This window comes from Monodon monoceros, unplaced genomic scaffold, assembly GCF_005190385.1.
Source record: "Monodon monoceros isolate NGI ecotype Baffin Bay Population unplaced genomic scaffold, NGI_Narwhal_1 Super_Scaffold_7, whole genome shotgun sequence".
NCBI classification, from domain to species: Eukaryota; Metazoa; Chordata; class Mammalia; order Artiodactyla; family Monodontidae; genus Monodon; species Monodon monoceros.
The window spans coordinates 53058731-53082468 of NW_021703784.1; the positions used below are offsets into that span (position 1 = coordinate 53058731).

At 36.0% G+C, this 23738-nt stretch overlaps 1 protein-coding gene across 1 annotated transcript in view; it reads left to right on the forward strand.

Annotated features, from left to right (window-relative positions):
- RSF1 (remodeling and spacing factor 1) overlaps positions 1-23738 on the forward strand; it is a 163189-nt gene that overhangs the window by 101773 nt on the left and 37678 nt on the right. The window contains exon 5 of the mRNA XM_029207839.1: positions 13765-13919. Within this exon, the coding sequence (XP_029063672.1) occupies positions 13765-13919 (155 nt within the window). The remainder of the gene's footprint in view (positions 1-13764; positions 13920-23738) is intronic.

Below are 23738 nucleotides of genomic sequence, written 5' to 3' on the forward strand. Positions count from 1 at the left end.
TTGACTATAATCTCTTCAAATATTTTCTCTTACCCTTTCTTTTTCTCTTCTTCTTCTGGGACCCCTATCATTTGAATGTAAGTACATTTAATATTGTCCCAGAAGTCTCTGAGACTGTCCTCAATTCTTTTCATTCTTTTTTCTTTATTCTGCTCTGCGGTAGTTATTTCCACTATTCTGTCTTCCAGGTCATTTATCTGTTCTTCTGCTTCAGTTATTCTGCTATTGATTTCTTTAGAGTATTTGTAATTTCATTTATTGTGTTGTTTATCACTGTTTGTTTTCTCTGTAGTTCTTCTAGATCCTTGTTAAATGTTTCTTGCATTTTCTCCATTCTCTTCCTGAGATTTTGGATCATCTTTACTCTCATTACTCTGAATCCTTTTTCAGGTAGACTGCCTATTTTCTCTTCATTTCTTTGGTCTGGTGGGTTTTTCCCTTGCTCCTTCATCTGCTGCATATGTTTTCTCTGCCCTCTCATTTTTTTTAAACTTACTGTGTTTGGGGTCTACTTATCACAGGCTGCAGGTTCATAGTTCCTCTTATTTCTCGTGTCTGCCCCCAGTGGGTTAGATTGGTTCAGTGGCTTGTGTAGGCTTTCTTGCGCAGGGACTGGTGCCTGTGTTCTGGTAGATGAGGCTGGATCTTGTTCCTCTGGTGGGAAGAGCCTTATCTGCTGGTGTATTTTGGGGTGTCTGTGAACTTAGCATGACTTTAGGCAGCCTCTCTGTTAATGTGTGGGGTTGTATTCCTGTCTTGTTAGTTGTTCGGCATGGGGCATCCAGCACTGGAGCCTGCTGGCCATTGGGTGGAGCTCAGTCTTAGTGTTGAGATGGAGATCTCTGGGAGAGCTCTCACTGATTAATATTACATGGGGCCAGGAGGTCTCTGGTGGTCCAACATCTTGGACCCTTTCCCCTAATCTTTTTCGAAAAACCTTGATTTCTTATATTTGTATTGACAAATATATTTGAATGGAAACATTGAATGTAAAACCTTAAAATAAAACTTTCTTTTAAATTGATAAGTGACTGGGACTGTTATTCAGAATCTTTGTGTGTCCAATTTTCTGTTTTTGGTAATTAATTATTTAGAATTTATTCTTTTAATTCTCACAATTTATATTAAGTTTGAAAATATCGGGATTTATAACTACAGTAGGGATAAGTAATAGATATATATCCACTGGCTTATGAAAAACTCCTTTAACTGTAACTCGTCTTTGTTTTTGCTGAGATTTAGCAGTGGTCATTTATTAATGTTTCGAAGAGATAATTCGTAGAAATTCATAATAGTTGTTTGGGTCAGGGAGGCTCAACTTGCATGCCCTAAGGATAAACATTAAATGAGCTGTTGGGGGATTGTTTTATAAGCATCCTTTCCTCATATTATAATATGGTTTTCCATGTAGTTAATTTACTAAATTAAGATCAACAAAATGTTCCTGAAATAAAATATACTCACCATCTTTCCCTATGAATACATACATTAAATGAGGTTCTGTTCGTTTTGTTTTACCACCACTTCTAATTCCTATATCAAACTTGGATAGTTGTTAAAGACATATTGTCTTCTGCTTTGTAGATGAAGAACATATGGCAGAGAAAAATTATGGTTATTATTAATCAGTCATACACGCTTAAAACAACTTCAGTTTACACTGTTTTAAGTAGATTATACCCCAGTGCATGATGTGAGAGAAAGAGCATTGATTTTATAGTTAATAACTGTTTGAATTTGGGTTCCTTTGCTTATCATCTGTAGGCAGCTTACTTAATTTCTCTGATACTCTTTCCTAAAATGAAAATGATAATACTTCCCTGTTAATTTGTTCTGAGAACTATAAGAGAAATCATACTAGGGCCATAGTACATGCTTGATAAAAATTTGTTCCTTTTCTCCCAGTTAAACTGTTGTCTTTTCTTACAACTTCTATCCCCAGAGATTGAAACTTAGTTTCTTTATAAAAGAAATATTTATCAGCAGGAAGAAAAAAGGGCAAATTTGCCAGGCAACTTTTCCCAAATATGCAGTAATATTTGGGATCATTAATAAAACATTAGGTTTTTGACTCTGATTTCAGGTAATTAAAGCCAAATTCTAAACACCTGATTGTCACACTAATGTTCCTTTATTTCATTAAACTAATAGATTTCTATCACATGCCTACTTGTGTAACTGGCTCTGTGTTGAGCAATGGGGAATATGGTAGTGAATAGTACAGCTCTGACATCTCTAGATGAGCTTCATGCACCTTTGGAATCCTTTATATTTTAAGTAGTAGCTCTTAGTTGTAATTAATGTGTGTATTTTCCGGGGAAGTACCATTGTTTCGATAGATTCTCAATGTGTCCTGTGACACGACGGTATTTCAGTTAGCTTTAACTTGACATACTAGTACTATTTTGGACAAATGTAGTGAACCGTTTTATCCATATAGGTCTCTCATTTTTGTGAAGGCTTTGTGAAGGGAGGGCTTCCCTGGTGGCGCAGTGGTTGGGAGTCCGCCTGCCGATGCAGGGGACGTGGGTTCATGCCCCGGTCCGGGAGGATCCCGCGTGCTGTGGATCGGCTGGGCCCGTGGGCCATGGCCTCTGGGCCTGCGCGTCCGGGGCCTGTGCTCCGCAACGGGAGAGGCCGCGGCAGTGGGGGGCCCGCGTACCGCAAAAAAAAAAAAGAAATGAAAAAGAGGACATCACTGTATATCCCATGGACATTAAAATGATAATAAAGGAATGCTGATGCTGTGAATAACTGGATTCCCACAGATCTGATAACCTAGATGAAATGGACCAATTAATTGAAAAGGACAATGTGCTAAATCTCACAACAGAAGAATAGGTAATATGCACAAGTCTCTATTAAAGAAATTGGATCAGTAATTAACCTTCTAAAATGGAACACCAGGCTCAGATGGGTTCAGTAGTGAATTCTACCAAACATTTATGGAAGAAATTATACCGATTTTCTTCAGTCTTTTTCAGAAGATAGAAGGAGAGAGAATAATTCCTAACTAATTATGTGAGGCCAGCATTACCTTAATACGCAAACCAGACAAAGATATTATAAAAAAAGAAAGTTATAGACTAGTATCTCTCATGAACATAAAGACAAAAATTTTCAAAAAATATTAGCAAATTAAAACCAGCAATGCATAAAAAGTATAATACACCATGACCAAGTGGGATTTATCCCGGGTATACAAGGCTGGTTCAATATTTGAAAACCAGTTTTCACACATCACCAGGTTAAAGAAGAAAATACCACATGATCATGTCAATACATACATAAAAATCATTTGATAAAATTCAACACCCTTTCATGATTAAAACTCTCAGTAAAGTGGGAAGAGATGGAAACTTCCTTGATTAAAAAATATATATATTGGGAATTCCCTGGCGTTCCAGTGGTTAGGACTCTGCAGTTCCACTGCTGGGGCCCCGGGTTCCATCCCTGGATGGGGAACTAACATCCCGCGAGCCATGTGACACGGCCAAAAAAACCCCCAAAATCAAACAAACTGATTTGCTATGGAGGCAGAGAATAAATCCTAATCAGAATTGGAGGATTTCCAGTACTTGGCTTTCAACAAAAGTTAAGGGGCATCTAATAGATTTGTTAGCTGAATATTTAATTTAAAATTATTTTTAAAAAAAGCTACAAAAACCTACACATAACATCTATTTAATGAGGAGAAACTTGAAGTTTTTCCCACTAAGATCAGGAACAAGGCAAGGGTATCTGCTCTCTTCATTCCTTTGCAGCATCATACTGGAAGTTCTAATTAATGCAGTAAGATAAGAAAAGGAAATAAGAGATACACAGATTGAGAAGGGAGAAATAAAACTGTCGTTTTTTGCCAATGACATCATTTTCTATGTAGAAAATCTGAAAGAATCAACCAAAAAATCTCCTGGAACTAATTCGTGATTATAGCAGTGTTGCAGGATAAAATGTTAATACACAAATGTCAATCACTTTCACAATACCATCAGTGAATGTGTAGAATCTGAATTTAAAAACATAGTGCCTTTACATTAGCTCCCCTAAAACTGAAATACCTAGGTATAAATCTAACGAAATATGAAAAAGTGTATACGAGGAAAACAAAATTCTAATCAAAGAAATCAAAGAAGAATCAATAAATGGAGAGCTATTCCATGTTCAGGGACAAGAACACTTAATATTGTCAAGATGTTACTTCTTCCCAACTTAATCTGTAGATTTCACCGCAATCCCAATCAAAATCCCAGCAACTTATTTGTGGATATCAGCAAACTGACTCTAAAACTTATAGACAAAAGACCTAGAATACACAGTGTCGTAGAAGAACAAAGTTGAAGTACTGACAGTACCTGAGTCCATGACTTAGTATAAAACTATCATAATGAAGAGAGTGTGGTATTGGCAAGAGAATAGACAAGTAGATCAGTGGGACAGAATAAAGAGCACTGAAATAGACACACATAAATATAGTTAACTTACATTTGACAAAGGAGCAAAGGCAATACAGTGGAGAAAAGATAGTCTTTACAAATGGTGCTGGCACAACTGGACATTCACATGCAAAAAATTGAATCTAGACACAGAGCTTTACAACGTTTACAAAAATTAACTCAAAATGAATCACAGACCAACATGTAAAATGCAAAACTATAAAACTCCAAGAAGGTAACATAGAAGACAATCTAGATTACCTCAGGTTTGATGATAACTTTTTTGATGCAATACCAAAGATGCAATCCATGAAAGAAAGAATTGATATTCTGGACTTCATTAAAATTAAAAAATTTCTGCTCTGTGAAAGACAGTGTCAACATAATGCAAATATAAGCCACAGAATGGCAGAAAATAATTTACAAAAGACATATCTGATAGAGGACTGTTATTCAAAATATACAAAAAACTCTTCAAGTCCAAGAGTAAGAAAACAAACAACCTGATTTATAATGGGCCAAAGACCTTATCAGACAGATGGCAAATCATCACAGGAAAAGATGCACCATGTCCTATTTCATCAGGGAAATGTAAATTAAGACAACAGTGAGGTATTACTAGACACCTATTACAGTGGCCAGAATCAAGAACACTGATAACACCAAATACTGGTGAGAATATGGAGCAATAGGAACTTTGATTCATCGCTGATGGGAGTGCAAAATGGCACAGCCACTTTGGAAGACAGTTTGCTGGCTTTTTACAAAATTAAACATTACCATATGATCCAGCAATCACCTTCCTCGGTATTTGCCCAAAGAAGTTGAAGACTTACGTCTGTACAAAAACCTGCACATGAATGTTTGTAGCAGCTTTACTCATAACTTGGCAAAACTTGAGAGCAACTAAGAATATCCTTCAGTAGGTAAATGGATAAACTGAGGTGTATCCAGATGATGGTATATTGTCTAAAACAAAACAAATGAGCTGTCAAGCCATGAACAGACACGGAGGTTAAATCATATTAATAAAAGAAAGAAGGCAGTCTGAAATTATCTGTATGATTTCAACTATATGACGTTCTGGAAGACATAAAACTATGGAGAAAGTAAAAAGAACAGTGGTTGTCAGGGTTTAGAGAGGAATGAGGGATGAATCGGTGAAGCACAGAGAATTTTCAGAGCAGTAAAACTACTCTGCCTGATACTATTGTAATGATGGATGAGTGTTGGTATATATATGTCCAGACCCGTAGAATGTACCACACTAAGGGTAACCGTAACGTGAACTATGGACTCTGGGTGGTAGTTATGTGTCAGGATAGATTCATCAGTTGTAACAAACATAATCTTAAGAATGGAGGAAGCTGTGCATTGGCATGGAATACATGTGAAATCTCTGTACCTTCTCAATTTTGCTTAGACCCTAAAACTGCTCTTAAAAAATTAAGTTCTTGGGCTTCCCTGGTGGCACAGTGGTTGAGAGTCCGCCTGCTGATGCAGGGGACACGGGTTCGTGCCCCAGTCCGGGAAGATCCCACATGCCGCGGAGCGGCTGGGCCCGTGAGCCATGGCTGCTGAGACTGCATGTCCGGAGCCTGTGCTCCACAACGGGAGAGGCCACAACAGTGAGAGGCCCACGTACTGCAAAAAAAAAAAAAAAAAAAAAAATTAAGTTCTTAAGTTTTTTTTAAATTTAATGCTATAACATCATAGTTTTTAAACTTCTGCAATTTCCATTCCTATGTGTGTAAAATTTATAATATAAATATATATGAGATGGATAGATAGGAAGTGGTTAACTGAAATATAATTGTATTTTAAGTTTGAACAATTAGATTTAGTAAGTTACTTACAAAATAGTAAAAATCGTTAAGTTTCATTGAACCAACATTGCCAGCATTGGCAATGAAATTGCCAACATTTGAACATTTTAACCTATCAAACCGGCATTTATGTATGGCGTAACCAAGTATTATGTTTCAAAAACAAAAATGTTTGAGCTCTAGCCAGTGTCCCACTCATTTCAACTAATGTTCAAAACAAAATTGCCGTGAAAAAATAGTATTTGTTATAGTTATTTCATCACTACTTTAGTCCTCAATGAAAGAGGATAAAGTACAGAAAAATATTTTCTATGTCTGACGAAATAACATGCTATAAGTGATATTATGCTAGGGGATATGTCAAGCAATTTTCTTTAGGAATGTAAAAGATGAGCAAAATATATGAATACCATGACGTGGTAGTTATTGGTTATTAATGATCAGAGAATTTTAGCACATCTTAGACCAGACTTCATTAGGCGATTCTTCAAAATCAGAAAGCGACTGCTGAAAGTGCTTTTATACTAGGTCTGCTAAGAAAGATAAAGTTTTATGCAGACTGTTGAACAGTTTCTTTGTAAAGAATATATACATATGGCCCATATTCACATGAAATAGTGTTTGATATCATTATTCATCAGAGAATTCCCAATTTAAGCCATAATGAGATACTACTTTACGTCCACTGGAATAACTAAAATGAAAATGACTTACAGTACCAAATGTTAGCAAGTATGTGGACCAACTGGAGCTCTTAAACACCTTGCTGGTGGGAATGTAAAATGGTATAACCACTTACACTTCGGCCATTTGTTCGAATGTTAAACAAACTGTTACCCTATTACTCAGTGATTTCACTCTTAGGTATTTATCTTAGAGAAATGAAACCAAATGTTTACAAAAAACCTTGTATAATAATGTTCATAGCATCTTTGTTCATAATGGTCCCCATATATGGATTATTACTAGGCAATAAAAAGAAATGACCTATAATGCATGCAACTCTGTGGATTTGTCTCAAAGGCATTATCATATGTGAGAAGCCAAAAAGTACATACTGTTTTATTCCATTTAAGTTCTGGAATTAACTGATCTATGGTTACAGTGTTCAAAACTGTAATTCATTTTTGCTTTTGGTGGAGGAGAGGGATTGAGTAGGAGGACAGGGCAGGGGGGACTTTTCTGGGGTGATGTGTAATATTCCTTATCTTGATAGATGTGTGGATTACACAGATGTATGCATGTGTCAAAACTGATTAACTGAACACCTAAGGTCTGTTCATTTCAATGGATGTCAATTATACCTCAATAAAAATATTTTAAGTATTGACAGTGGTTTGACAATCATTTTCAAAGAGCTGATTTCTAAATAGTATACCGAGTTTTCATGAACCCATAATTAGAAAATCTGTCAAGACATGCTGCTGATATAGCACAGTGATTGAAAAGATGGTCTCTGAAGTCAGACTGTCTATAATTCAGTTCTGCCTTTAATATGTACTAACTGTGACCATAAGCAAATTACTGTACCTTTCTGCATGTTCTCACTTTCCTAGTCTTATAAAATGGGGATAATAATAGTACCTATTTAATCAGATTATATTGGAATTATATGAATTAATTCATGTAATGCTTCTGGAGTAATTCCTGGAGCATAGTGATCACTCACTAATGTTAACTTCTTTGATATCACTCATTAATACCTTTCTTCAGTTTCTTGGCCCCCTTAAGGAATACTGTCATACTCAGTTATCCTCCTTTTTGTCTACTCAGTAATTTGGACTTGCATGAAAAAGATGGAAAATTATTGGTAAACCTTGGAATCATATATTACAGGTGTTTGCTAAAGACTTGCTGTATAATTAACTGTCCTGTGCTCTGGAGGTACAAAGACATGATGCCATTCCTAAGCTCTGCATATTGTGGGAGATACAGGGAAATAGTAAATGGTAATATAGTGTCATAAATGTGATCTGTGATGGAGATCACTCCAGTGTGCTATGGAGGAACCAGATACCTAACCCATACTTGGCAGAAGATGATACCTATGCTTGGCTGTGTTTTTGTTTTGTCTTTTTTTTTTGCGGTACACGGCCTCTCACTGTTGTGGCCTGTCCCGTTGCGGAGCACAGGCTCCGGACACGCAGGCTCAGCGGACATGGCTCATGGGCCCAGCCGCTCTGCGGCATGTGGGATCCTCCCGGACCGGGGCACGAACCCGCGTCCCCTGCATCGGCAGGCGGACTCTCAACCACTGCGCCACCAGGGAAGCCCTTTTGTTTTTTTTTTTTTTTTAATTGAATTGGGCTGTCAGGTCAATTGCTTCTGAACGGTTTATCCCTACCACTAATTCTAACTCTGAACATCCCTTAGACTAAGAAAAATCATATTCCACATTATTTGATAGGAATATATAATTATATATTCCAATCATATATATATATATTATACAATTAGGATGATATGTTCTACTTCACTCAAGTCTAGATTAACTTTAGGTACAGATAGTTAAGAATCCATTAAGTCAACATCAGTCAATCTGCCCATAACTTGAGCTTCCAGCCTTTCCACTTCAATATGTTTCTCCCATCACAGTTAAGAACATCCATGTTTACTTGGATCCAAAACTTGGGAGGCACATCATTAACTTTTCTTTTTCTCTCACTTCCCATCCATTCTTGCAGCAAATCCAGTCAGCTCTCTATGCAAAATGGATCCAGTGTTTAAATGTTCCTCATTCCTTTCATAACTACATTCTTGTCCAAGTCACTATCACTTTTAAAAAATACAATTTAGTGATTTTTAGTATATTCTCAAAGTTGTGAAGCTATCACCACTATCTAACTCCAGGGCATTTTCCTCACCCCACAAAGAAACCCCATACCCTGTGCATTAGCATTTACTCACCATTTTCCCTTTCCCCAGCCCATGGCAGCTGCCAGTCTACTTTCTGTTTCCCTAAGTTGCCTTTCTAGACACTGTATATACATAGAATCATACAATATGTGGCCTTCGTGTCTGGCTTCTTTCAGATAGCATAATATTTTCAAGGTTCATCTATGTAGTAAGAATCGGTACTCCATTCCTTTTTATGGCTAAATAATATTCCCCCTTGTATGGATATACCACGTTTATCCATTCCGTGTTTGTCTTTGAAATAATGATTGGAGTTAGTCTGAAATGCACTTTGGGCTGAAGAGAACAGAAATGTAAACACCTGAGATCATAAGAGAACATGGCATTTTGGAGGAATATATCTGATTTAATATGCTTCAGTGAAGAAATGTTTTAAAGAAAAGAAAGCAATGGAGAGAGGGAGGGCAAAACAACTGAACTGTTGTTAGAATCCACAGTCTATTTTAAAAGGTCCTGCAGGGACCTCCCTGGTGGCACAGTGGTTAAGACTCCATGCTCCCAATGCAGGGGGCCCGGGTTCAATCCCTGGTCTGGGAATTAGATCCCACATGCATGCCGCAACTAAGAGTCCACATGCCACAACTAAGGAGCCTGACTGCTGCAACTAAGACCCGACACAACCAAATAAATAAATATTTTTTTTTAACCCCACAAATTTATTTAAAAAAATAAAAGGTCCTGTAGAGGACCAGATGGCTTCACAGGAGAATTCTACAAACCCCCCCCCCTTTTTTTTTTTTTTTTGGTTTTAATTAATTTTTTTTATTGGAGTATAGTTGATTTACAGTGTTGTGTTAATTTCTGCTGTACAGCAAAGTGAGTCAGTTATGAATTTTACCAAACCTTTAGAGAAGTGTTAACACCTATCCTTCTGAAACTATTCCAAAACATTGCAGAGGAAGGAACACTTCCACACTCATTCTATGAGGCCAACATCACGCTGATATGAAAACCAGACAAAGATATCATAAAAATAGAAAATTACAGGCCAATATCACTGATGAACAAAGATGCAAAAATCCTCAACCAAATACTAGCAAACCGAATCCAGTAATACATTAAAAGGGGACTTCTCTGGCCCAGTGGTTAAGACTCCACACTTACACTGCTGGGGGTGCAGGTTCGATCCCTGGTCAGGGAACTAGTAAGATTTCATATGCCATGTGGCGCAGCCAAAAAAAAAAAAAACTCAGAACGTTAAAAGGATCATACACTGTGATCAAATGGGATTGATCTCAGGGATGCAAGGATTTCTCAATATCTGCAAATCAGCGTGATACACCACGTTAACAAATTGAAGAATGAAAACCATATAATCATCTCAATAGATGCAGAAAGCTTTTGATAAAATTCAACGTCCACTTATGATAAAAACACTCCAGAAAGTGGGCATAGAAGGAACGTACCTCAACATCATAAAGGCTGTATATGACAAACGCACAGCTAACATCATACTCTATGGTGAAAAGCTATAAGTATTTCCTCTAAGATCGGGAACAAGACAAAGATCCCCACTCTCACCACTTTTATTCAACATAATTTTGGAATTCCTAGCCACAGCAATCAGAGAAGAAAAAGAAATTAAAAAATACAAGTTGGAAAGGAGGAAACTGCCTTAAACTGCCACTGTTTGCAGATGACATGGTGCTGTACATAGAAAATCCTAAAGACGCTACCAGAAAACTACTGGAGTTCAGCAGTGAATTTGGAAAAGTTGCAGGAAACAAAATTAACATACATGAATCTCTTGTGGTTTACATATATTTATATAGACATACACATATACGCACAATGGAATACTACTCAGTCTTGAAAGAAATTTTGCCATTTGCAGTAACATGGATGAACTTGGAGGGCATTATGCTAAGTGAAATAAGTCAGACAGAGAAATACAAATACTTTATGATATCACTAACATGTGGAATCTAAAAAATACAACAAACTAGTGAATAAAACAAAATATAGGCAGACTCACAGATATAGAGAACAAACTAGTGTTTACCAGTGGGAGGGGGAGGTACAGACTGTTGTGTGTAAGATAGACTCAAGAATGTATTGTACAACATGGGGAGTATAGCCAATATTTTGTAATAACTGTAAATGGAGAGTAACCTTTAAAAATTGTACTAAAAATAAAAGGTCCTGTAAGAAATTTGGATATAATTTTAATATATGTATATTTATTAAAATACCCTCTAGTTCTAATTTAGGGTTTTTTAAAAATTACTTAGCATACTAAATCTAATTGTAAGATCGAAACAGGAGAAATCCAGATGGGTAGTTTTCTGTTTTCATATAATGGCTATTTTAGGTTTGCATTTTAATACTGTAGTCAGGTTAGAAGCCTTTAGGGGAGTTCTTAATTAATTTTTCTGCTAAATTTTTTTGTTGCTTAGAGTAGTGGAAGTAATTGACATGGATTTTCTAGCAATATTGGCACTCTTGTAATGTTCAGCTTTTAAAAATAGGTATAGTGAAATACTTCAATATTTTTTTCAGTTCCCAGCATGACCTCAAAAAATAACAAATGGGTTGAGGTCATGCAGTTCCCAGCATGACCTCAAAAAATAACAAATAGAATTCTCAGTGAAATATCATAGTAATAGCATTAAGTGGATAGAGGCTTAGGTTAGAGTCAGGTTGGTCTACTGAAATTCAGAGATAGAAACTTAGCCAAAAATAAATTTATTTAACATATCTAGGTTTTAATTTTCCTTTTTTGTGAAGTGGATGTAGTACCAGACATGATCTTGAAAGTGCATCTAATCTGACCTTCTACTATTAGGTAATTAAAATCCTAAAACTATTCATTTTATTGTATATGCTAATGTGATAGTTATATATAAACATGTATTCATTTCCATGCACAATATTTTTAATACGTATAAACCTGTGCTCATTGTCATACACAATGACAAAATGGTTGTCATTTTAATTTCTGAAAGATGTCAGTCGCTGGCAATTGTATTACTTTCTTTGGAAGCCAATTTAATAATACTTGAGAGAATCTAGTCTTTTATACATAAGGAAACTCGGGGCTAATGAAGATATATGACCTGTCCAGGGGTACATCGCCATTTAGTTTAGGAACAGGGATTCTATTCATTCATTAAACATTTTTTTAGAGCCTACTTCATAAGGCAGCTAGCACAGAGGTGGAAACAGAGGATAGAGGACATATGTGGCATGACAGATAAGAAAACAAGTAGTTTCATCTTAATACTAACTACATAGAATTAGAGGTGCATGCACAGTGCTTTGATGACACAGATGGGAAGATCATGGTGCTGTTTAATTAACTTAGTAGCAGATCTAGAACTAAGTTTCTCAACTCTTAGTCCAGGGTTTCCTTTTTATTTTCACTGTTACGCCCTGTTTATCTGAGCAGGAAAATATTTAAATTAGTTTTCTTGTTTGTAAGTGGCATTAAAATTGACCATACTACACCTGCAGATTTGGTAGAAAAAACATAATTTGTAGATTGGTATCTTATTTATTTGGGATTTTCTTGTAATTTTTATTCAAAATGAATTCCCTTCCTGTAGTTGTAAACTCTAATTGACAAAGCAGCATCCATAACTTAAAATTTTGGGTTTTTGAACTGTGTTAGTAGACTTCCTTAGCAGTTTCAAATATTATTCTCTCTGTAGGTGGAAAAGAGTTCTTATTCCCATATGAATCAAAAACTTGAATCATTTAGTTTAAAAAAAATTCTTCTTCAAGCAAGTTTTCCATTGATTTTGTACTCCCTAGACATTGCATAGTATTTAAAAAAAATTATCCAACTTAGCTTTTTGTTTAATTTTTGTTCCTATTGTTCTTTTTAACCAAAGAGATTTGCATTGCCATTCAAATCAATAGAATAGTCTTAAGATTCCTCTTTGGGGAAGAGTTTATTTTAATATGTATTCATTCCTAATAGTTAATTTTAAAATTTAAGGTTAATTAGGGTTAGCTGTACTAGTGTTTTTTTTTTTGTTTTGTTTTGTGGTATGCGGGCCTCTCACTGTTGTGGCCTCTCCCGTTGCGGAACACTGGCTCCGGATGCGCAGGCTCAGCGGCCATGGCTCACGGGCCTAGCTGCTCCGCGGCATGTGGGATCTTCCCGGACCTGGGCACGAACCCGTGTCCCCTGCATCGGCAGGTGGACTCTGAACCACTGTGCCACCAGGGAAGCCGTGTACTAGTGTTTTTTGATGTTCTTAATATGTTTTTCTTTTTTCAATTTTAATTTCTAATAGATATATTCTGAAATCTCTTTAGAACAGAAGAAAGATTTTTAAAATTTTATTGAAGTATAGTTGATTTGCAGTGTTGTGTTAATTTCTGCTGTACAGCAAGGTGACTCCGTTATACATATTCTTTTTCATATTCTTTTCCATTATGGTTTATCACAGGATATTAAATATAGTCCCGTGTGCTATACAGTAGGACCTTGTTGTTTATCCATCTTATATATACTAGTTTGCATCTGCTAACCCCAGGCTCCCAATTCTCCGACCCTCCCCCCCAACCCCTGGCAACACAGGTCTTAGAAAACAAGAAAGATTTTTATGCTGTCTTTTTTTTTTTTTCCACTTTTTTAGAAATCGAAACGAGTTGGCTGAGACTCTTGCACTCCTGAAAGCACAAATTGATCCTGTACTATTGAAAAACTCTAGCCAACAGGACAACTCTTCCCGGGAAAGTCCCAGCTTAGAGGATGAGGAGACTAAAAAGGAGGAAGAAACACCTAAACAAGGTTTTTTTTGTGTGTTTTGTTTTGCTTTGTTTTGTAATTTCTTCTCTTTTCTACTCCTCTTCCCAGCTATATAAATTGAAATTCCCTCAATTTGAAAATTTTTAACCCTTCCTGTAAAAGGAGGTACATTTTCCTTTTATTTAATGAAAAAAAAAAAAAGAAGCAGCGGCAAAAAACCATTGAGGACTTTGGTCTTTTATATTGAACATTTTAAAAATTTAAATTAAAAATGTTCATGTCATCAAAACATAATATCTGTTACTAATTTAAGAGTACAAGGTATTAGTGAACTTTTTAAAAATTATTGTGGTAAAATATACATAACAAAATTTTATCATTTTAACCATTTTTAAGTGTACAGTTCTGTGGCATTAAGTTCATTTGTGTTGTGCAATTGTCACCACCATTCATCTCCAGACTTACCTTCCCCAACTGAAACTGTGTACTCATTAAACACTAATTCCCCTTTCCTCCTCCCCTCAGCCCCAGGCATCCATCATTCTACTTTCTTTGTCTATGAATTTGATTAACTCTAGGAACCTTATTTCAGAGAAATCATGGCAGTATTTGTCCATTTGTGACTGTCTCATTTTCATTGAGCTTAATGTCTTCAGTGTTCATCCATATTGTCCAAGTATCAGAATTTTTCCTTTTTAAGGCTAATATTCCATTGTGTGTATCTACCACATTTTATGTATTCATCTGTCACTGGATGCTTGGGTTTCTTCTACCGTTTTTCTGTTGAGAATAATGCTGCTATGAAAGTAGATACCTGCTTTCACTTCTTTTGGGTATATACCTGAAGTAGAATTACTGGATCTGATGGTAGTTCTGTTTTTAATTTTTTGAGGCTCTGCTATACCATTTTCTACAGCCACTGCACCATTTTACATTCCTACCAATAATGCATAAGGGTTCCAATTTTTTCACAAGGTACACATCACTTGTCACTTTCTTTTCTTTTCTTTGTTTTAAAATAATAGCCATTCTAATGGATGTGAAGTGGTATCTGTGGTGTTTTTTTTGCGGTACGCGGGCCTCTCACTGCTGTGGCCTCTCTCGTTGCGGAGCACAGGCTCCGGACATGCAGGGTCAGCGGCCATGGCTCACGGGCCCAGCCACTCCGCGGCATGTGGGATCTTCCCAGACCGGGGCACAAACCCATATCCCCTGCATCGGCAGGCGGACTCTCAACCACTGCATCACCAGGGAAGCCCTATCTGTGGTTTTGATTTGCCGTTTCATAATGACTATAATGATGTTGAACACCTTTTCATGTACTTAGCCATTTGTATATCTTCTCTGGAAAAATATCTGTTCAAGTTCTTTGCCAATTCTTTAATTGTTTGTGTGTGTGTGGTGTGGATTGGTTTTCTTTGTTTTGTTTTGGGTTGCCCTTACCAAATCCTTAAGTCTCCAAGAATTATAATTATTAAACTTGATTTCCTGATTGAGTTTCCTAATATGCTTAACTGAGCAGATCAAATCGTAACCTCTTCAGAAGGACAGAACCAAGTCCTAACTTTTCTAGAAGCAGAGAAACCAACTGAAATTTTGTCTAACATCATTTTAGTTAATACTTTTTGTTGATAACATACCTTTTAATGACAGGGGAGAGAATTTGCTCTCCTTATTATGCTTTCTTCCTCTATTGTTAGTTTTCCTTTACTGTTTTGATTAGAATCTGAAAGCAATATGTTTTTACCTTATTTGCTGCTTTGAGGGAATTAACCATAGTCATCCCCTAGCTTCAAGCACTGTATAAAAACAAGTAATTATGCCTTTTAATGTAGGCTATAATGTTCGTACATATTAAGCATTGCTTTTAGCAAAAATCCTGTTTACTGTCCTCCTTTGACCAGTGTTTATATGATTTCAAATATCTTTGGTGGTCTTACTCATAAGCCGTATTTCTGATTTGAAAAATTCTTTTCTATATCTTAAAATTCAGTTTGTAGCCTACATCAGTAAAACTTAATTTTAAAGTACTCTAAACCCACTATTGAATTTTAAGATGTTTAAATTGAAGTATAATTGACATATAACATTATTATTCATTTCAGGGGTACAACATAATGATTTGACATTGTATGCCTTGTGAAATGATCACCACAATAAATTTAGTAATTATCTGTCTCCATACAAAGTTACAAAAAACTTTTTCTTGTGATGAGAACCATTAAGATTTACTTTCTTAGCAATTTTCAAGTTTACTATATAATGTTATTGAATTTTCCAGATTTTTTTAGTAGTATCCCTAAGGATTAGTTCTGAGTTTAGACTTAATATTCATTTGGTCATTCATTACTGTGTTTGCTTCTTCTCCAATGTATTTAAATCAAGACCAAAGAGGTCAAGGCAATAGAAATTTAAGAGGCAATTATTCCTATTAAGTGAACTTAAATTTTACACTGATTTTGAAGGGGGGGGTCATTGTATAGTTTAAATTAGAAAGAAAAACAAACTATTTCCTCAATAAAGTAAAGCTCTTTCTTGTATCTAATTCTAAAATTTCACTGTTGGGGGCCTTATGTTGGGGGGAATTTCAACAATAACACCAACTAACATTTATTGGGCCTGTCCTGCTTTTTTGCAGCCTACCAAATGCTTCATGTGCATTTTTATTTAATCCTCTTAATAAAAGGATTAGCAGCTCTTTGAGGTACTACTATTATTATTTCAGTTTTACAGATGAAGGAATTTGGAAGGTTATAAGCTTGCCCAAGTCATATAGATAATAATGTGTCAGAGTCTAGATTTGAACTCTGATTCTTGTAAAGCCTATGCCCTTAACTAGAGTGATCTAGAACTGTACTTCTCAAATTTTAATATGCATGATGTTTACCTAGTGATTTACCTGATTCACCATTTTTCAGAGGCCAAGTTGATGCTGCTGGTCAGAGGACCACAGTTTGAGTATCAAGGTTATAAATAGGCAGTCTTCTCCTAACCTTGAAAACAAATATGGTCATCCCTTGGTCTCTCTGGGGATTGCTCCCAGAACCTCTGCCGATACCAAAATCCAAGAAGGCTCAAGTCCCTTATATAAAATAGAATAGTATTTGCATACCACCTATGCACATGCTCCCGTGTACTTCATTTAAATCATCCATAGATTACTTATAATACCTAATACAATGTAAATGCTATGTGAATAGTTGACTGTGTATGGCAAATTCAAATTTCGCTTTTTGGGACTTTCTGGATTTTTTTTCTGAATATTTTCTATCTGAGGATGCAGAGGGCCAACTGGACAACAAAGGCTTTCATACAGCTGTTTCTGAAAATATTTCTCAGTGAATGCTGATGTTCTGACTCTCAGTACAATTAAAAGAAAGTCTGTAGGGCAGGACATCTCTTGGAAAAGCAAAGGAGGGGAGGAGCAGACATTTAGTTCTCTGGTCTTTTTCTTTCTCTTAGATAGTGTCTCTTCTGTTTCTCTTATTCTAACAGCAAAATAATTCTTATTCATTCGACAGATACTTATTGTGCACCTACTATGTGCCAGGCATGATTTTAGGCATGGGAATTTAGTAAACGAGGCAGACTAAAATCCTTGCTTTTGTGAAGCTTACGTTGTAGTGGATAAAATAGCTGACACGTATATCATCACAATGTGCTAACACTGTTCTCAGTGCCTTACTTTTTTTTTTTTCTCAATCCAGATTTAGTTTGTCAGTAAGATGTTATTGATAACATGAGCTCTGTGGCCTAGTGATTGAGTTGACATTCCAGTTTTTGGTTTATAAGAGGAGCAGAACTTAACCAACAGTCAAGTTCTCAGGAGAAGGAGAAAAGCTTTTCTTAGCCCATGGAACATAGATGGCCTAGTCATGGTGTGATGCTAAGAAGCTTTGGTGGGGGGAGGGATTAAAACTTTTAATATCATTCAGGGAAGGATCTTTACCATATCAATTAATATTTCCCAAAGACTCCAATTTATTGGGTTGGTGATATAATGGAAACATTTTTGATATTGCAATTTATGAGTTGATTTATTCATTTTTTGTGAAATTGGTTCAATAGGAAATGTAGCAGTTAAGGGATAATCTGGCGCACTTTCCTTACATTTGGTATCTAGAAATGGATGTTATGGCCTGCATTCCAAAATAGGTTTTCTGAATTCAGCCTTTTTTTTTTTTAATTAATTAATTTATTTTTGGCTGCATTGGGTCTTCCTTGTTGTGCGTGAGCTTGCTTTAGTTGTGGCAAGCTGGGGCTACTCTTTGTTGCAGTGCACGGGCTTCTCATTGTGGTGGCTTGTCTTGTTACGGAGCACGGGCTCTAGGCGCGTGGCCTCAGTTGCTCCGCAGCATGTGGGATCTTCCCGGACCAGGGCTCAAACCTGTGTCCCCTGCATTGGCAGGCAGATTCTTAACCACTGTGCCACCAGGGAAGCCCTGAATTCAGTCTTAAGGAGAATAATTAATATTGTTTACTTTGCCTTCCTGAAGTAATATTGACAGAGTGGAGAGAATAGCTACAGGATAAATTACTGTAAACCAAACTAGTAAAACAAAGTTTACTAGTACAGTACTGAAAACTTAATGATGACCTTCAGTTACAAAAATTATGTGAATATCCTGCATGTAGATGCCCTATATATACAAAACCATTCTTTAAAATTCTATCTATTTGAAAATGCCTGATAGAATTTTATTTTTTTAATAAATTTGTTTATGATATTCACAACACTTTTTTTTTTTTCAAGATGTTGGGGGTAGGAGTTTATTAATTAATTTATTTATTTTTGCTGTGTTGGGTCTTTGTTTCTGTGCGAGGGCTTTCTCTAGTTGTGGCAAGCAGGGGCCACCCTTCATCACGGTGAGCAGGCCTCTCACTATCGCGGCCTCTCTTGTTGCGGAGCACAGGCTCTAGAGCACAGGCTCTAGAGCGCAGGCTCAGTAGTTGTGGCTCACGGGCCCAGTTGCTCCACGGCATGTGGGATCCTCCCAGACCAGGGCTCAAACCTGTGTCCCCTGCATTAGCAGGCAGATTCTCAACCACTGCGCCACCAGCGAAGCCCCGCCTGATAGAATTTTAAAGAATAGTTTTGTATACAGGGCATCTATGTTCAGGATATTCATACAATTTTTGTAATTGAATACCATCATTATTTAGTTTTTAGTATTATACTAGCTCTTCATTCCACTCTATGAAGGAAGGAAGGGAGAGAAGGGAAGAAGAAGAAAAGAAAAAGAAACGTTTCATGATTAGAGAAACTGTTGAAGTTTTCTTTTCTGATTGACTTTGTTGTGCCTAGAATCAGAAGGTGATAATTTAAGTTATCGTTCATAATTTTTGGAAAATGTCAGTGGCATGGTTTTTGACTCTCTACAGATTCCCCTATAAAAGGAACATATTGATGGCAAAAATAAAAAATTATAAACAGTATGTGAAATTAAGATCTTAAAGGGACTCAGGTACTCTAGGCCTTATGACTTCTCAAACTTCTCCAGCCAAAGCTCCCTTCCAGGACTAAACTCCACACAGAGCTTTGTGCAATCTGCTGGGAATAGGATCTAAATTAAGTACAATAAGGACAATGGAAACAAGCAAAAAAGAAGGTGCAAATAAAAGTATGAGAGAAGGCTAGAGGTCGGTGACCTCATAGAATAAATCACTTTAATTTTTAATATAAAACATGCAGAGCTCTATAGCTGTGAAATTAGAAAAACTGTCTACTTGCCATAAAAATGAGCAACTAAAAAAGATCCAGGTCAAACCCCACAGAATTATAATAACAAAAGAGAATAAGAAGTAGAATAACATCACTGCAGAGAATGAAAGCTTACCCAAAAGACATTCTTACTAAACATATGAAAACTTAATAGGTGGTAGAGTTATGATTTTTCAAAAATCTATGAATAACATCTCAGTCAACAAACACAAGAATTAGTGCCCTTAATAAATAGCAGATGGAAAGGTGTGTGTTTTTTTAAAAAGTTAAAAACAAAAACAAATGAATAAAGAGATAAAGATTCGAGAGAAAGAGATAAGGATTTGAAGATACGTAATGAAAATCCAACAGAGGCTCATAAAATAGAAAACCAAAGCAAGGGAACAGGCAAAAATGCTAAAGACTATGCTTAACAAAACTTCTTGAAATTAAAAAAGGATATGAGACTACATATTTAAAAGACACTGTGTACCTTGGAAAATCAACCCAGAACAACCAACATCAAGACATATTCTAGTAAAATTATTGGGCTTTGAAGAAAGTACTTTGGCAATCCTGACAAAAAGACCAGGTAACTTATAGGGGAAAGAATATAAGACTGCCATCACTATATTTGAAAGCAATGACTTATGCCAGAAGAAAATGCCATAACATATTTAAGGGGGAAAAATGTGAACCAGAGATTTTATGTCTAGCCAAACTGACTTTTACATAGAGGCTGCAGGTAAAGTGCTATCGAAGACCCAATTTCCCATGAGTCTTTTTATAGGGATCTTCTAGTGAATGAGCTTCAGATAGCCAAAAGGACTAACAAAACCTCAGTGGTGGGTGATATAGAAATAAATATAAATGTATTCATTTGTACGGTTTAATATACATACATGTATTTCTTACCTCTGTTCATGAGAGGAATCTAAGAACAATGATACCCCAGTAGCAATAAGCACCGTTAGCTTCTAGATTTTTATTTCAAAATATTGTTTTCCATTAAAAGGAACTAGTGCCCCTTAAAGACAAGATTGATTCAGGAGATGGGCAGGGAAAATACAGGATAAGCCTAGAATATCTTAGAATGACAGAAATTAAGGACATATTCAAAAAATAATTTAGGCATCTCAGTAGTACACGGTGCCAACTGGAAGGAGCTCTCAGTGGTGAGAGCAGAACCGTTTTAGCAACAAATTTATATGATGATAGATTTTAAATCTTAGAATAAAAGAAATATCTATAAGTTCCTACTTATATAAGTACCTAATTGAATAAATAAATAAATGGAGGTGAAGGGACAGGTCTTCCCTGCAGGTGAATGTCAATTAATTCCTTTTGCACTGCAGGGACTACATTTCCCTGCAGTGTAGAAGGAATGAGAATAATACAAATTTACCATTAGGGAAATACTGCAGTAGTAATTGTTGCAGGCAAGATCTCTAACAGACACTAAAATTAGTGGGTGCAAATTTGTGGAGAAACAGGATATTAGCATAATCTCAAAGTATCTCTCCAAGACATTTACTTTCCAGTGGTTAACTTTCCAGTGGAATGAGCAGCCAACACCACCGTAACTGAATGGTCAAGGTATGTACATCATCATGTAGCCTCTGATATAATGCACAACATTTCTTTTGTGAAATTTTCATCAAAAATGTATATCAATCTAATCTTGAGAAAACATCAAACAAGACCAAATTGAGAGGTATTCTCCAAAATAACTGTCAAGGTCAGAAAAGACAAGGAAAGAATGAGGAATGGTCACAGATTGGAGGAGACTAAGGAAACACAAGAACAAAATGAGACATGGATCCTCAAACAGAAAGGATCTGGTGAGGGGTTGGGGGAAAAGGCAAAATTTAAATAAAATCCATTTATGTTTAATAGTATTTTACTAATGTTAATTTCCTGGTTTTGATAATTGTGCTGTGAGTATGTAAGTTGTTAACTTAGGGGAAACAGGGTGATGATGTACTTGAACTATTTTTGTAACACATCTATATGTCTAAAATTATTTCAAAATAAAGATTTAAAAAAGAATGTTGGGTGAGCATTAACTTGGTAGTTACATGTAACTAAATCTAAATGACAGATATAGAGAACATGTAGTCTTTAATGGCTGTGTGTTTTCACAGTGGAGCTATAGTAAGACAAAACAAATGGAGAAAGAATGGGAAGAGTACATGCAAAAACTTGTGAACCTTTCATTAAATCACTTTGGTGATGGTGGTGTCATTGTTATTCTGAAAACGTGCATAATATGAGGAAAAAGTAACTGATATTCTAATTATATCATCTGTGGTGTCCTTGAAAACCAAGATTCTCAGTGTGGGAAAAAGAAATAAGATGTAAGACAGAAAAGTTAAGGAAAACAACTATCATTATGAACTCATGGGTTAATTTTATTATTTTCTAGCTCTGTCCACTGAAAAGACTTAAAAACAATGGCCAACCCAGTAGCCGTGAGCATCCTTTAGCACCCAGATCGTGGTCTTGAAATACAGTTTCCCATTAAAGTAAACCAAGGCGTCTTGGAAAAGTGGCTGATTCCAGTTCTGGGGCATAATGAGCCAAGAAACATCCTGTCATTCCAAGTAGTGTGGACTGTATCAAAGTCATTTCAGAAAGACTCAAGAGCCAACTTAAAAAGGTTTCCATTGTCTAAGATGGGACAATTTAAGCATCACAAGGATAATAACTGTAGTGGATTAAAACACATTGAATATGTCTTAAATCCATGACTTCATCATAATACTAATAGAAAAACTGGTTACCTTTGGAGGATGCCAGTGGAGACCAAATTATTATTTTGAAAATTGTTAAATAAATAAAAAGAATTTAACTTTAATCCTGACTTTTCAGTATTAACTGTACCACTGTATAACAAAATAATAAATTAGTAAAGTTTATTTTTATAGGGTTTATGATCACAGATGGAAGATTGACAGAATGGGAATATCATTTTGTAATCCCTAATAAGAAAAGGTTTTAGATGCTCAGCATTAACATCTCTTAACATCACAAAAAGAGATGATCACACATTAATGCCTCTTGATAAAGAACATACCACCACTGAAGTAGTTTTGCCACAGAAATTGAACCTGAATCTGATGCAGACTATAGATTAAAGTGATGATTTACAGGGGAAAAAAGGACAGAGGAATATGGGAATGCAGTCAGCAAAATCCAGAAATTATAGAATTGAGTCACCATCAAATTACTTGATTTGGTGACTCAAATAAATTGCAAAAAAAATAAAGGATGGAGGAACAATAGTAGGTTAAAGAGACCTAAAAAAGAAAATAAAAGGTAAAACTAAACTATAAAGCAAAATAAGGAAGTGATTAATATAAAAGTCAAGGTAATAGTTATACTTGTTAAAGAGGGAATTACTATTGGGAAAAGGCTTGTGTGTGGCTTTTCGGGTGCTGACAGGGTTCTATTTCCTGTTTGCCTTCTAATAATTTATTAAGTGGTTCATTTGTTTTCTGTGGGTAACTTTACTTTTTAAATTTTTATTTATTTATTTATTTGGCTGCACTGGGTCTTAGTTGTGGCACGTGGGGTCTTCATTGCAGCATGTGGGATCTTTTTTTTTTAGTTGTGGCATGCAGGATCTTTTAGTTGAGGCACGTGGGATCTTTGTTGTGGCATGTGGGATCGTTAGTTGTGGCATGTGGGATCCAATTCCCTGACCAGGGACTGAACCCAGGCCCCCTGCATTGGGAACGTGGAGTCTTAACCACTGGAGTACCAGGGAAGTGCCCTGTGGCTTTATTTTGTTATACTTAATTATAAACAACTTCTTGATACCTTTTTGGCAGATATCAACCATGTTGATGTCATCAATTTTTAAATAAGTTACAAAAGGATTGGCACCAGTTCGTATCCCTTTAACATGCAATAAAATGATAGTACTGATGTTTTAGTGAAGGCAGCTCCTATTATTTGTCCATTAAATGCATGTTGGTAATATCAAATGATGATTTCAATATTTTGAGCCCAGAAAACTACTAGAGCTCATTAATGAATACACATAAAACTGTTGCATTTCTGTACACTAACAATGAAAGATCAGAAAGAGAATTTAAGGAAACAATCCCGTTTACCATCACATCAAAAAGAATAAAATACATAGGAATAAACCTACC